Raw genomic sequence first — 16573 nt, 5'->3', positions numbered from 1 at the left:
TCTGTATATTTCAAAAGGAGGTAGGATAATCGATGAATTACTTCAATTTTCGTTTGAAATATTTCCACGGGCACAAAATTATGTTTATTTCACTAGTGTCGCCTGTTTGGAATCCAGGCTATGACACATCAGATCTGTGGGAGATAAGTGTTTATTGCTTAGCGGGCCTGCCTTTTGACAAGCCAATTCAATAGAAGTGTCTACAAAGAAATATAGCTGTACACAATCGCGAAGTGAATTTGCGCAAATAAATTGTGTGGAAGATGAATGTTCGTGTGTTACAGGAAATGTGAGTTACTCTCTCTGCTTAAGTGTTGCTCACTGCTAGCCTGAGTGTTTATTTACGTTAGGAGTGGCGCGGACCAAAGACGCAGATGACTCTTCCTTCTTTCAAACTCTAAAACCAGTGCCTGCAGTTTTCAAAATGTAAATAGTACATGAAGCAGTGCCATCCCAAGTTTATGGGTTTGCCTCTTGCAATTATAACGTCAACATTTGTTCGTTTGATATTAGTAGGACACACGTCTGAATCAGCTTTATAAATATTTGTATTTGTTAGGTACCCGTAACTAATCAGAATAATTAGAATAATTTTGCTAATTTGTGATAATTTTGTATCGGTCAAAATTTTTTTACTTTAAGAGAAAAATTAAGAATACTTTCAACGTTGTGCGTTTAGTGTGTACAATAACGTTTGTATACAGACAAGTATAATTATGGAAACATAAAAAATAATAAGTCAGTAACATTTTTTTTTTTTGCTTAGCAAGGAATACATATTTTCGAATTTCTTGAACAATACGTCAGTTTCGTAGACAAATATTTTGTAATTCTCAGAACAATATACACTGCTAGCTTAGTAACGAATTTTATTCTTGAATTTTCGGAACAATTTGTCAGTTTTATAAGGAATTATATTTTTGAATTTTCAGAATAATTTTCCAGTTTCTAAAGCAATTATAATTTTGAATTTTCAGAATAATTTACCAGTTTTCCTGAACTTCCAGAACAATGAGCCAGTTTCACAAGGAGTTACATTTTTGATTTGTGGAACAATACACAATTTTAGTAAGGAATTATATTTTTGCGTATATGGAACAACATGACAATGTAGTAAATATATGTATTTTTTAATTTATATTACTTGAGAACCGTCTGTAAGGCAGAACACCGTTTCTAAAAGAACTGTGCTGTGATTTTGAAAAAAAAAAGAATCAGTGAAGTGCTTTTTGATTTAGTGCCCTATAGGAAAGTGCCTTGATTTAAAATCTACAGTATTGAAAGACTTCGAAATACTTTTTCGAATCCCGTAGTGTGTTACTTGTTTGATGAAGGGAAGCGTTTCGCTCGTTATTTGTGCGTGTGTTGTGTTGTGAAGTTTGCACGATGCATCATCATCCCAACTTCGCTGCCGTTCCTGGACTGTCGTCTTCCGCCGCCAGGGGCGCTGCCTCCACTGACTGTTGTTTTTCTGAATGGGGCGCTGCTCCACCCCCAGCCTACTCCACCCCCATGAAGGAAATGGAAGGTGAGTAGAAGTCATTTTATTCCACTCATAGACTTAAAAAGAGAACTTGCGAACCATGAATTAAGATTCTTGTCAAATTGTCTTAAATTGATGGTCATCATCATCATCATCATCCTAAACCATCTCCAGTTTCCCGGGTGTTGTATATGAGCCTCCTCCACCTCATCCTGTCCTTGTACCATTCTTCCTCCACCAACTTGTCCCAATCATGACCTCTCAGCAGTACATCGCTCTTAACTAAATCTATCCCATTTCCTTCGTGGCCTTCCCACGGATCGTCTTCCTTTTACCTTTCTGTCAAATTCCTTCCTTGCAGTTCTGTTTACTGGCATTCTCTTCATGGTACATGGAAAAAAGCCCGGATGTTTAGGCTGTAACAGGTTAGAATGCAAACAAACTTACACAGTAGAAAATGTTGTCTACCCGCTTTTCCGCAATGTATCGAGAGCAACATAAATTGTAGGGGTTCTAATAGGCTGGGTCCCTAATGTTTATGCAAATCTCTAAGCAGAACTGTTGTCCGGGTAGAGAATACTTGTTATTCGCTTTAGTATGTTTGCAATCTAACCTATTAGAACCTAAATATCCGGACTCTAATTATTATCCTTGTTGTTTAAAGGGGGCTAACATGAAGGTTGTCGGTCCCAGGGAAAAGAGAGAAATTACCAAACATCACTAAACGAGAAAAATTAACCATGACGAACCAAACAAGGTCCATGCGAGATACAAATAAGGAAACTCGTACATTTTCTCCACTACATGGACAAGTATAGAATCCTGGATAAGCTTTTGGGCCCAGAAGACGAGAGACCAAGTACATATCCACAAATCTGTGGTTTTCCGTGTAGCGGAGAAAGTGTACGAATGTCTGTAATAGGGTACAGTAGTGTAGAGGTTCAATTACGAATTTTTCGTGAACAAAGAGGTACAATACTATTCGAATGAAATAAAAATGAATGTACAGACATAGGTTTGTGTACATTAGTTATACTTAGTAATGCACGGTGATAAACGTACTGTTGTGTTGTGAAGTGGTTCACGTGGAAGTGGAAGTGGCCGTGTCGTTGTTTAATTCCAGAGCGAACGTATCACGCATGAAGGAGAGAAACTCTTCACCAGGTGCTGACTTTTCACGTCAATGTTCTGATCAGCAAGTGCGATAGGCACCGACACAGATAGGTCTTGTGGCGAACAGAGACGGAAAGGTTGACATTTTAACCTTCTACACTAGTATTCCTGCCAGATCATCCACCACCTCAGTACTAAACATTCCCATTCACCGCTCATCTGGTTACAGTAGATCATTTGTAGTCGCCGCCAGTCGAATTTGGAATTCCCTACCTGCTGAAATTAGGAGCGTGTCAAACTACCTCCGCTTTAAGAAACTCTGTCAAACCTTGTTAATAAATAATAATTATTGATAACTAAAGCCCGGATTTTTATGCAGTAACACGTTAGATTGCAAACTAATTTGGTTAGTAGGAAATGTCGACCACCCGCTCTTCCATAATGTAGCAAGAGTAACATAAATCATAGGGGTTCTGATGGACCGTACCCCTAATGTCTATGCAATCCCCATAGCACAATCGTTGTGAAGGTAGACTATACTTGCTACTCGCTTCAGTAAGTTTGCATTCTAACCTATTAATGCATAAAAATCCGGGCTCTATTGATAACATACGTAGGATTAGATCATAGCTAAGTTATTAGGTTAATTAAAACATTTAAGTGATACCTTAAGATATTAAATTGTAGATAACTTATTTAGTGTATATTTAACTCTTCATGTAGGTGTATGTATGGTCGGGCAGAATAGCCTTATAAAACGACAATAAATAAAATAACAACTTAACTGCGATAATGATAGGTTTTTTTGAGATTTTGATTCGATACTATACAACAAAACTTTCATCAAAGGAACAATTACTCATGAGCACAACTCAGGTTCTGTGCCTTCAGATACTGATCGCACTTCTACAAGCTGCTGCCGAATCTCCACCATTAGCTGCGTCGAAATTTTTAATAATTAAATTTAAATTTAATATTTAAATAATAATAATAATACTACTAATTTAATATTATTATTTTTACCTCCCTCCAACTACTTTTCACGATTTTCTGAGACGCCCCGTTTCCAGAATTTTGTCCCACATGAGTTCTTTTACGTGCCAGTAAATCTACCGACACAAGGCTGACGTATTTGGGCACCTTCAAATACCACCGGACTGAGCCAGGATCGAACCTGCCAAGTTGCGGTCAGAAGGCCAGGGCTTCAACCATCTGAGCCAGTTAGCCTGCCAATCTTTAGAGAAATTAAAGTAAAGAATTAAGCAATATACAATAGGGTTTGTATACATTGCTTTAAGATATTTTCTTGTTTTAGGGGAATAAAATTGAATAAAAATATTTTTCTCCACAAAGTTGAGGGGGGGGGACTGCCCCCACCTCGCCCTCCCACCACTGAGTACTATTTTTGAGATAGGCGGTTGATACTTCACATATACAGTATATGGTGAATTAAAATAGACTTACAATTTCTTCTGACAAAAAATTACTTAAAAAATAATTTTGTATATAACGTAATGATATTTAATGAAAACTTCATGATACACAAATTTTCAAAAAACATCTAGAGAATTATCTACTATCAACTTAGTACATTAAAACGCAGGGCAATTTTTTTTTTTGCTAGGGGCTTTACGTCGCACCGACACAGATAGGTCTTATGGCGACGATGGGATAGGAAAGGCCTAGGATTTGGAAGGAAGCGGCCGTGGCCTTAATTAAGGTACAGCCCCAGCATTTGCCTGGTGTGAAAATGGGAAAAAACGGAAAACCATCTTCAGGGCTGCCGATAGTGGGATTCGAACCTACTATCTCCCGGATGCAAGCTCACAGCCGCGCGCCTCTACGCGCACGGCCAACTCGCAGGGCAATTTAAAAAGGTGCATATATTATGATTCTGTTGACAAAACACGGAGTTGAAAAAATCATATTTTCAATACGATGGATTTTTTATGTTGCATGCCATAAAAATGAAGTAATTTCTCCATATTGTCTGCACCATGAAAGCTACAGGAGTGCAATTTTCTGAACAGTCTTCTGATATTATATTGCATCTTTTCTGTGAATTTAAAAAATATACCTTTGATAGTATAGAACGTTTGAATTTCACTGATGGATCACCTCAAACACATGTTGTAACGTTTGTTCACGAAGTGCAGCAACACATACTTCAATTTCTCTCTGCAATTCGGCAATAATGTGCGGGTGAGATTTGTAAGCGGCATCCTTAAGGTATCAGGCGGTATAAATCAGGTGTCGAAATCACTTGTTCGTGAAAACGCTAATGGAAGAAAGTCATAGTAGTGTTGGCTGTGTGAGCCATAACATTGTCCAGCTGAAACTACTTGTTCTACTGCTGGTCTTCAGGTACAGTGTTTACAAATCGTCGCACCATCATAGCGCTTACTCTCCACTGCGTCATGAAAGAATGTGATGAATCTGACATTGGACACCAAATATCCAATGTTGGTGCGTGTAGATGGGGCTCGTGCAACTGATGTTGATTTTCCGCAGTCCAAATGCGTGAATTTTGTGCATTAACGTATCCATCAAAATGGAACAATGCCTCGTCAGACGGAAACAAATCATTGAGTTCATCCCTATCTCCCTTTACTGATGATATATGAACCACTGACAGAAAGCATTTTTTCTGGTATTCAGTAGTGGCGATTGGAAATTAGATATGTGGAAGCGGGGACAAAAATGTCAATACACATCTAAAGTTACTGGTTTTTGTGGGATATAACGGGAGCCGGAGTGGGGGTTGGGGCGTATATATAAATCAAAACTGGAAACAAGCTACAAAATGGTAAGTTTTTAGGCTCTGAGCGAATTTCGACAAAGAGGTAACAGGTCGTTTTTGAGATTTTGATTCAATACTATACAATAAAACATTCACCAAAGGAACAGTAGCCTATTACACCTGTGCATACAAGAGAAAGTACCCGGGGGGGGGGGGTATACACGTCAAAAATGAAAAATAAACCCTACAAAATGGTAAGTTTTTTGATGCTCTGAGCGAATTTCGACAGAAGGGTAAAGGTTGACAGTTGAGCAATTTAAGTGCGGCAAAAACAAGAGTATACCTGAGTGGAAATCAATAAACATAATTATTTAGAAATTATCAGCAAAATTATTCCCACTGCCATAGAGTTTGTATCCGCATCTGTGCAGGGCTCTAACGATGGGATAGGAAAGGCCTAGGAGTGGGAAGGAATAGGCCGTGGCCTTAATTAAGCTACAGCCCCAGTATTTTCCTGGTGTGAGAATGGCAAAGACGGAAAACCATGTTCAAGGCTGCTGACAGTGGGGTTCGAACCTACTATCTCCTGGATGCAAGCTCACAGCTGCGCGCCCGTAACCGCACCGTCAAGTCGCCCGGTAATTCATGCAGTGGAGGGTTAAGTAACTTAATTAAAACTATAACATTCTGACCGTACATGTAATGAACAAACCAAACCCCATGGCACTACAGCCCTTGAGGTCCTTGGCCTACCAAGCGACCGCTGCTCAGACCGAAGGCCTGCAGATTACGAGGTGTCATGTGGTCAGCACGACGAATCCTCTCGGCCGTTATTCATGGCTTTCTAGACCGGGGCCGCTATCTCACCGTCAGATAGCTCCTCAGTTCTAATCACGTAGGCTGAGTGAACCTCGAACCAGCCCGCAGGTCCAGGTAAAAATCCCTGACCTGGCCGGGAATCGAACCCCTACACCACGGGGCCGCCTGTACATGTAATAGTTCTATGAATTAGTGGATAATTAAACACGCCACCTTTCTTTAGGCAGTAATTTAAAAAACCCCGGTTATCTGTCACGCTGTTCTTCTGTTCACCGTCCAGGGTTGGTTGCTCCCTCGGACTCAACAAGGGATCCCAACTCTACCACCTCAATGTCCTGGAGCGTGAGACTTTGGATCGGGGATACAACTGAGCAGCAGGACCAGAACCTCGTCCAGGCGGCCTCACCTTCTATGCTTGTAGGGGGATGTGATAGAGAAGGAAGAGGGAAAGAAGCGACCATACCTTAAGTTAGGTACCATCCCGGCAATTTCCTGGAAAGGAGGACACCACAGAAAACCACTTCGAGGATGACTGAGGTGGGAATCGAACCTCCGAGGCTTAGTGGACCTCATTCCAGTCCTCGTACAAATTTTCAATTTTTTGGCAGAGCTGGAAATCGAACCCGGGCTTGCAGCAGGTAATCATCAGGGCTAGGCTTTTGATGACATGTCATCTTTTAATTGGTTCACAACAGATATTGCTAATTTGTTCATAAATCCTCATCATAGCCCCCACCAAACCAAAGCCCATGGCACTACAGCCCTTGAAGTGTCTTGGCTTACCAAGCGACCGCTGCTCAGCCGGAAGACCTGCAGATTACGAGGTGTCGTATGGTCAGCACGACGAATCCTCTCGGCCGTTATTCTTGACTTTCTAGACCGGGTCCGCTATCTCACCGTCAGATAGCTCCTCGATTCTAATCACCTAGGCTGAGTGGACCTCGAACCAGCCCTCAGGTAGAGGTAAAATTCCCTGACCTGGCCGGGAATCGAACCCGGAGTCTCCGGGTAAGAGGTAGGCACGCTACCCCTACACCATGGGGCATGCTCATAGCCATTTTTGGTCATTGTTTGTCATTTTTGCCATTTTATATGTTGAAGTCATTTTCTAAAATTGAGGACATGGGTGGACTAACGACTTAAGTCAGAAAATGGAGTTCTTTACACGACATTATTTGGTAATTTTTTGGAATTTATTAGATTATTCTACACTTTTTGGATTTGAAGCATTAATGCGTGTGGTATTGGATATTATCGCAACTTTAAGTGAGGATGACTACGGAAGTTTGAGAATCTTTACGACGCTTTGTCGGTCTGGGGACTAAAGAAATATTTTTCACCCCCTTACTTCTTGGAAGCCAACGGCCGTAGCCGTGTTGAAACACCGGATCCCGTGAGATCTCCGAAGTTAAGCAACATTGGGCGTGGTCTGGAGTTGGATGGGTTGCCACGCGCTGTTGGTGGGGGAAAGGGAATGGAGGAGCGGAAAGGAACTGGCCACCCTACCGCACGTAAACTCCAGCTCAGGAACACCTCCGCGGAGGTTCGGACCTGACTTCTGGCAGAACAACCCTTACCTTACCTACTTCTTGGAAATGCCCACATTCCAGGGGAGACACCTCCAATTGGAGAAGTCTTCTTCGTGAACAGTTGAGATTTTCTTCTGAAGACGCAGAGCAAAGTTCTCTGCGAAACGTAAAGAATTTCACCTTATTTTCTTGACACGGCAAAGCGTATTATAATCTCTATAAAATAAATACAGGTTGTACCAACTGATTGTAAAATTTCACTTAAAATTTATATCTTATTTTTAAGTTCTACTGGATTTTTGCCGCCATTTTGTTGTTCATTTTTTGAACATTATTAGGTCATCAAAATTCTGGCACTGCTGATCACCTCACTGAGGCGGACTGTTATTGTACAAAAAAAATAAAAAATAAAAATAAAAAACGATTTGGATTAGAAGCCAGTTTTCGAACTCAGTCCTTGAAGTGAGAAGTGCGGTAATTTCATGAAACAGCTGACATTTCCAGGAAGGAACCACTTCGGAGAAGGTTATTGCTGGCACGTGGAGAGACGAGATTTAGTGGCTGATTGCATCACGCGTACGACGCATCCTCGCTAACTAGCACACGTGTCTTAGAGTGACCTTTCCCGTACAAACATAACGAGGTCTATTTCAGTTTCCTCATGATGATAATATCAAAATCAATAACCGATCGAACTCCTAAAATGAATAGGAGTGAACGTGTGTCTGAGGTATCATTCGAAAAATATTAAAATAGTCCGCCTTTGTGGTGTAGTGGTTAGTGTGATTACCTGCCACCCCCGAAGGGCCGGGGTTCACTCAGCCTCGGGAGGTCAGCTGAGTAGAGGTGGGTTCGATTCCCATCTCAGCCATCCTGCAAGTGGTTTTCCGTGGTTTCCTACTTCTCCTCCAGGCAAATGCCGGGATGGTGCCTAACGTAAGGCCACGGCCGCTTCCTTCCCTCCTCCTTGTCTATCCTTTCCAATCTTCCCATCCCCTCGCAAGGCCCCTGTTCAGCATAGCAGGTGAGGCTGCCAGGGCGAGGTACTGGTCATCCTCTTCAGTTGTATCCCCGACCTAGAGACTCAAGCTCCAGGACACTGCCCTTGAGGCGGTAGAGGTGAGATCCTTCGCTGAGTCCGAGGGAAAAACCGATCTTGGAGGGTAAACAGATAAAGAAGAAATATTAAAATAAGCCATAAATGCAGAGGGATTGATTATAATTTCCCATGCTAGCTTTGTGTGTTTAGATGAGATCAGCGGGGACTAGGCTCTGTTTCGATTTTATTTACTACTAGTTGTAGTAGCCGACTTTCAGGGGACAGTCATAAGTATGTGCAATGTTATCTAATTCCCCAGCTACTTTCTGCCAATGTTGAGACAGGCTGTTTTACTTGGGACCGAGGAGTAATCCCATCTATCCGAGATGAGTGGCAGCAGAAGAGAAAAATCACATCACAACAATGGTCAAAGTAATGTTATCGTTGATCAGTTTTATGAGCTTTCGATATTGTTCGCCTTCACATTTAGTTTTCTTCCGACTCTGTTGCATACCTGCCAACTTAGGCGGTAGACTCCCGATTATTCTATTATTTCTCCCGATTTTAGCTTTGTACGCAAGTGGCCGGAAGTCCTTCGTTCACTGCCGCTTTCAAATTAAATACCGACGTCTATTAATACGAGAAATGCGCGCGAATGTGCGATTTTTATTGAAACCTGTATATCGCGACGTGTATATCGATTGGATTGTCAATCTCTCGTTCTCGCGTACTATGTTAGTGTTCGTTCACATCAGTCTAGTCGATTCTAGAGACTAGTCGCTACGTTTGGAGTCTTTTTTAATAATTTAGTGACAGAATTTCAAGGATAGCGACTAGTGACTTTTCTGGAGATTTTAGGAGCCATTCGGAGACAATTCTGACGAATTTTAATTTATTACTTGATAAAAATAACATAGCCAATGGTCGTAAAAAATACATTATGGGTGGGGTGTTGGGAATACCGTGTGTGATTTATTCCAGCTGTCGTTAGTAATCATTAGGGTTTGGATGTTTGGAAAATGTAATGTACCCGTCTTCCGTTTTGTTGGAATTAAGCACGTACTGGACGTTTCTCAGCAAAAGGTCATACAAAATTAATATTTTACTCATTTTGATTGTTTTGGTCATATTTTTGCCATTGCTGTTGTTTAATGTCATATTTTGAACGTAGGCGACCTGCGCGTCGTGATGAGGATGAAATGATGAAGACAACACATACACCCAGCCCCCGTGCCGTAGGAATTAACCAGTTAAGGTTAAAATCCCCGACCCGGCCGGGAATCGAACCCGGGACCCTCTGAACCGAAGGCCAATACGCTAACCGTTCAGCCAACGAGTCGGACATTTTGAACATAAAATGTAGGCTACTGTACTTCGAATGTGATGTCCGATGTTTCTTGTATAAATGTGTTTGTGGCATTGTGACGAAACGTGAAGCTCGGGGCTCAAAGGTATTAATTGACGCTTGATACGTCTCGTCTGAGTTTACATCACTAGTTTTAGAGTAATTTCCTCTATGGTAAGATTGCAGTGCGAGTATTTACTTCCACTCCTATGCCACCCTTGTTAATACACAAAGAAATACCCCAAGGCTATCACTTGTGCCTTGTAACCACTTCAGATAGCGCCTAAATTACCTTCCTTAAGCATTTCAAAAGATGATTTTAAAGGCTCGATAGTTACATTAACAGTGATAGAGCTAATATAAGGATACCCAAAGAAAGTGTTAAATTAAGACATTGGCTGTGTTAAAGAGTTCGGGGAGGAATGTTTCTCTCCCGAACGTAAAACAAAATCCTCTTCTGCAAAGTGTGCAAAGTTAAAGTGAGTGCTACAAAGCATTTTAATGTCTAAGAGCATAGTGACTGAGCGAGTTGGCCGTGGGGTTAGGGGCGCGCAGCTGTGAGCTCGCATCCGGGAGATAGTGCGTTCGAACCCCACTGTCGGCAACCCTGAAAATGGTTTTCCGTCCCATTTTCACACCAGGCAAATGCTGGGGCTGTACCTTAATTAAGGCCACGGCCGCTTCCTTCCCATTCCTAGGCCTTTCTCGTCCCATCGTCGCCATCAGACCTATCTGTGTCGGTGCGACGTAAATAAAATCTTAAAAGGAACAGTGATGTGGTCTCTGAGACCGCAGTACGAGCCTGCGACATTAATTTAAAATATATTCGGTCCTGACCACAGTTTAATGATTGATGATTGCCGGGCTGAGTGGCTCAGACGGTTAAGGCGCTGGCCTTCTAACCCCAACTTGGCAGGTTCGATCCTGGCTCAGTCCGGTGGTATTTGAAGGTGCTCAAATACGACAGCCCCGTGTCGGTAGATTTACTGGCACGTAAAAGAACTCCTGCGGGACTAAATTCCGGTACCTCGGCGTCTCCGAGGACCTTAAAAAGTAGTTAGTGGGACGTAAAGCAAATAACATTATTATTATGATTATAAAATGATTGATGATTGATTAATTAATTAATTAAGCTAAAGAAACTAGTAAGAGAAGTAATTTAATTAGTGCAATGACACTGTATATTGAATTGTGCTTTTTATACAGGGACATTTTTATGTGACGGGGATTGTCGATCACTTGCGCGGCGAGCTTGTCCCCCGCCAAGCACTTTCCGTAATACGGCCAGCGCTCGTTCGGCACTGAGTCATGGTGTTTCCACAGAAGATTTTCTGTACTTTATGAAGGAATTGTGTGTATACACACTCTCACGTAATGAAAATTGCATTGCAACAACACACTGAGCACTTACTAAACTGAACCTTACGCTGATAAAAATCTCAGCAGACTGCATGGGAGGGGAACTTGTGGCACCTAGAAGCGCATCACGGCATACTGCTTGGCGGGAGACAAGCTCACAGCGCTGGGGACCGGGCGAGTAACAATCCCCGTCATAGATAAAACAATGTCCCTGTATGAAACAACTAATGGAAAAATCATTCGTTGGAAGTATGTATGTAAATATGTTTAATCATATATTCCATTTTATGGGTGGTGGTTAGCTGCTTTTAAGAGCATATTTGGGTTACTGTTAAGTACTCAACATCCAAAATCAATCAATCAATCAATCAATCAATCAATCAATCAATCAATCAATCAATCAATCAATCAATCAATCAATCAATCAATCATCACTACTGATCCGCATTTAGGCAGTCGCGCAGGTGGAAGACTCCCTATCTATTTATTACCTAGTTTCTTCTTTAAAATAATTGCAAAGAATTTGGAACTTTATTGAACATCTCCCTTGATAAATTATTCGAGTTCCTAACTGCTCTTTCTGTAAAGGAATATATGCCCCAGTTTGTCCTCTTGAATTACAACTTCATCATCACATTGTGATCTTTCCTACATTTAAAGACACCACTCAAAATTATTCGTCTACTAATATCATTCCACGCCATCTCTCCACTGACAGCTCGGACATACCACTTAGTCGAGAAGCTCGTCTCCTTTTCCCCAAGTTTGTCTAGCCCAAACTTTGCAACATATTTGTAACGCTACTCTTTTGTCGGAAATCACCCAGAACAAATCGAGCTGCTTTTCTTTGGATTTTTTGCAGTTCTTGAATCAAGCAATCCTGGTGAGGGTCCCTTACACTGGAATCATACTCTAGTTGAGGGCTTACCAGAGACTCATGTGCCCTTTCCTTTACATTGTTACTACAACCCCTAAATACCCTCATAACCATGTGCAGAGATCTGCACCCTTTATTTACAATCTTTCCTTATATTAACACCTACATACTTACAGTGATCCCCATAAGGAACTTTCACCCCGTCAACGCACTAATTAAAATTGAGAGGACTTTTCTTATTTTTGAAACTCACAACCTGACTTTCAACCCCGTTTATCACCATACCATTCCCTATTGTCCATCTCACAACATTATCGAGGATTTTTAAGGGTTGCAGTGACCTTTAACCTGCAGTACTTTTCAGAGATACTTCGATCTAACATTGTACCTGACAGTGTTTGGATAGTTTGACTGTTGGCGCTAAGAAATTGCTTTATTAACGAATACAGTGTTGCCACCCTTCCTTGCGGATACTTAAAGTTACAGCTACATTGCTCATTAATGACAGCTGTAAATGTGCACGTGGGGTGTTCCTAACAACCCGCACGACTTCCTGACGATTAAATTCTTCAACTGGCCGGCAATGGAATAGGGGTAAGAGACACGCTGGCTACTGACACACCGCAATGAATGTGTCGAATTGTTTTGCAGCAATGACGTTATCTGGATCGCATCATGGTCGATTTGTCGGGACAAATTCTGGCCCACGGGAGTGATGTATGTGACAGGCGGAGACTCAAGCTCCCGAAGGAATTAGCTTGAACATTCATCTTCCAGGACGCAGGAAGTGAAGCAGGGTGGGAAGTTCACACAGCGCATGTGAAATATTGTAAGCTCATAAATTCTATTAAGATCGTGATGAGTGCAGCTGAAATATGTTGTGTCAGAATGGAGTTCTTCAAACCTGATTTACAGAATATGTAGTCTCGGATCTCACCGTAGTCTAGACGCATTTTAACACTGATAAACAATCGCTCAATCTTTTGCCTATTGAAGAAATAATCATGTAATCTCAGGGACAGTTTACATTTTACAATTTGCTTAACGTCTCACCGACACAGATAGCTTTTACGGCGACGTTTGGACAGGAAAGGCCTAGGAGTGGGAGAGAAGCGGCCGTGGCTTTAAGTAAGGCACAGACGCAGCATTTGCCTGGTTGGAAACCCCGGAAAACCAATTTAGGTCTGCGGACAGTGGGGTTCGAACCCACTATCTCCCGGATGCAATCTGACAGCTACATGACACAAACCACACAGCCATGTGCTCAGTTTTTACATTTTTAATTGCCTCGTGGAGTTCAAGGCTGCCTCTCGCCACAGCTTACGAAATACATACAATCCTTTATCCTAATGTTATTTGCTTTACGTCCCACTAACTATTTTTACGGTTTTTCTGAGACGCCGAGGTGCACGAATTTAGTCCCGCAGGAGTTCTTTTACGTGCCAGTAAATCTGCCGTCACCTGACCGACGTATTTGAGCACCTTCAAATACCACCGGACTGAGCCAGGATCGAACCTGCCAAGTTGGGCTGAGAGGCCAGCGCCTTAACCGTCTGAGCCATTCAGCCCAGCCCATACCAAACAAATAGCATGTATAAAACAATGAGTTACCCAGAACAAAATCAACAACGGATGCAAAGGAAAGGGCGAAGACTGCAAACAGTATGTTAGATAAATGGGTATTATTGAAATCTACGTAACGACCGTGTGTCTGTACATTGAATATTTTGGCGAAGTTTTTCGCACAGTTATCCGTTTTAGGTCTAATAATGACCACCTGCATATTTTTAAAAAGTTTTGGTGTCTGTTTTTCTAAATTCTTGTAAGTAGAAAACTACTAGACATATTTCTACCAAACTTCATATCTAGAAACTACTTGTCCTTGCGTAGGATTTAGTGCCAAATTTATTTCTAAATCCTTAAATAGACGGGGGGTTGATAGGAGGATCGAAACCGTGATTTTTCACTCACACAAAATAGGCATGACCAACCTTAATATGAAAATGAATATCCACAGCCTGTTTCCAGTCATTGGATTGGGGCAGGAATGGGATAAACGAAGCCCCATATGTAGCGGCGAGCATACGAATTGTACCAGCTGCCGAAGCACTCCTCTGGGACAATGATTAATGACTGATAGATGAAATGATACTGGAGAGTTCTGCTGGAGCGAAATATGTAAGGGAAACCCGGAATACCCAGAGAAAAACCTCTCCCGTCCTCCGCATTGTCCAGCACAAGTCTCACATGAAGAAACCAGGATTTGAACCACGGAACCCAGTGGTGTGAGGCAGGCACGCTTGATTATGACCAACCTTAATATATATTTGCTAAATTAGGTCTGTCAGAAAACTGTATACAACAAACGCTCAAATATAGACTATGTTCTTTCCGTTATTACGACACTAAATAAGGAAGATGCTTACGAAAATTCGGATTATTAGTCCCAAGTCCCGTGGAATACCCGGTGCATGTCACTTCAAGGTGAGTTAACGGAAGTAAAGAATCGTCTGTCTTTGTGATGTAGTTATTAGCGTTCGATTCCCGGCTCTGCCCGAAATTGGAAAAGTGGTACGAGGGCTGGAACGGGGTCCACTCAGCCTCGGGAGGTCAACGGAGTAGAGAGGGTTCGATTCCACCTCAGTCATCCTCGAAGTGGTTTTACGTGCTTTCCCCACTTCTCCTCCAAGCAAATGTCGAGTTGGTACCTAACTTAAGGCCACGGCCGCTTCCTTCTCTCTTCTAAATTCTTGTAAGTAGAAAACTATTGGATATATTTCTACCAAACTTCATATTTAGACACTACCTGTCCTTGCGTAGGATTTAGTGCCAAATTTATTTCTTCCCATCTTCCTAACCCCCCACACAAGGCCTTTATTCAGTATAGCAGGCGATGCTGGCCGGTCCTCCTCGCCAGTTGTATCCCCGGACTGAAAGACTCACACTCCAGGACACTGCCCTTGAGGCAGTAGCGGTGGGATCCCTCGCTGAGTCCGAGGGAGAAACAACCTTGATCAGTAAACGGATTAATAAAGAGAGAAAAGAAGTAAATAACCATTTTACAATTTTAGGATAGAAGTAATAATAAGGAAGGTGATCATCAACGATGGGTTTCAGTCTGGGACAAACTGCAAGAGTTTCTATGTCGAGCGTCCTAAGTCATTTAAAATGTACTTATTTGTAAGTGTGTATTCTCTGTATAAAATTACCTCTTTTGTGCTGTAGGGGCACACCAAGCTTCAAATTATTGTTTTCGTAGTGTTGATCTGAATTACTTTTTGTATTAATAAATTCTATGTTGGGTTGAGTAAAGATTGGATTAGTTGGCCGTGCGGTTAGGGGCGCGCAGCTGTGAGCTTGAATTCGGGACATAGTGGGTTCGACCGTTACTGTCAGCAACCCTGAAGATGGTTTTCCGTGGTTTCCACCAAGCAAGTGCTGGAGCTGTGCCTTACTTAAGGCCACGGTCGCTTCCTTCAGATTCCTAGCCCTTTCCTATCCCATCGTCGCCGTAAGACCAATATGTATCGGTACGACGTAAAGCAAACAGTAAAGAAAAAATCGATTCAGGAGGTCAAATGGACTGTATATCTTGACATATCCGAGGCATTTGATAGGGTAGACAAGGGATTTCCAAATGGCACCCCGGGAGCCACATGCGGCCCGCGATGGCTTTAAAAAAGGATTTTAAGGAACGTGAAGAAAATTTACAAATACTATTTCATAGCTTGTTCAAAAATGTATTAATTTTTACACTCTTTAGACTCAAGTCAGAACTAATAATACATTATTTAATATTATTTCCTATTTTTAAGTATTAATTTGAGTTGAATAATTATTTTTGATTTAAAAAATAAAACCCAAAAAATGAGACCTAACAAATGCCATTACAAAAATGATTATGGGATCCATACCAAGCCTTGAACTCCATGACAACCTTACTGTGCACATTTTATGCAACGAAAATGAAAATGAAAATTCACAGTCTGTTTTCCAGTCATTCGACCGGTTCAGGAATGGAATGAACGAAGCCCCATCTAGCGGCGAGGATATGAATTGTGCTGGCTGCCGAAGCCTGTCTCACTCCTCTGGGGCAATGATTAATGAATGACAGATGAAATGATATTGGAGAGTGTTGCCGGTTCTCCGGTTTTCCCTATCACGCCTCTGCTTTGTCCAGCACAAATCTCGCATGGAGTGACCAGGATTTGAACCACGGAACCCACAGTGAGAGGTCGGTGCGCTGCTACATGAGCCACGGGGGCACAT

General features: G+C 41.9%; 1 protein-coding gene and 1 long non-coding RNA gene across 3 annotated transcripts in view; both read left to right on the top strand.

Moving 5' to 3' along the window:
* LOC136886856 (uncharacterized) overlaps positions 1 to 1163 on the top strand; it is a 28771-nt gene extending 27608 nt beyond the window's left edge. Inside the window, exon 3 of the long non-coding RNA XR_010861832.2 lies at positions 978 to 1163. This is a non-coding gene — a long non-coding RNA (uncharacterized lncRNA). The remainder of the gene's footprint in view (positions 1 to 977) is intronic.
* A 322-nt stretch (positions 1164 to 1485) lies between these two features.
* Positions 1486 to 16573, top strand: part of org-1 (optomotor-blind-related-gene-1) — a 231011-nt gene continuing 215923 nt past the window's right edge. For both annotated transcript variants that reach the window (XM_067158842.2, XM_067158841.2), the window contains exon 1: positions 1486 to 1528. In XM_067158842.2, the coding sequence (XP_067014943.2) occupies positions 1513 to 1528 (16 nt within the window). In that variant the 5' untranslated portion in view covers positions 1486 to 1512. The remainder of the gene's footprint in view (positions 1529 to 16573) is intronic.

Source organism: Anabrus simplex, chromosome X, assembly GCF_040414725.1.
Source record: "Anabrus simplex isolate iqAnaSimp1 chromosome X, ASM4041472v1, whole genome shotgun sequence".
Lineage (NCBI taxonomy): Eukaryota > Metazoa > Arthropoda > Insecta > Orthoptera > Tettigoniidae > Anabrus > Anabrus simplex.
Note: the sequence above shows the minus strand (reverse complement) of the source record. Positions and strands in the feature narration are given on the sequence as shown.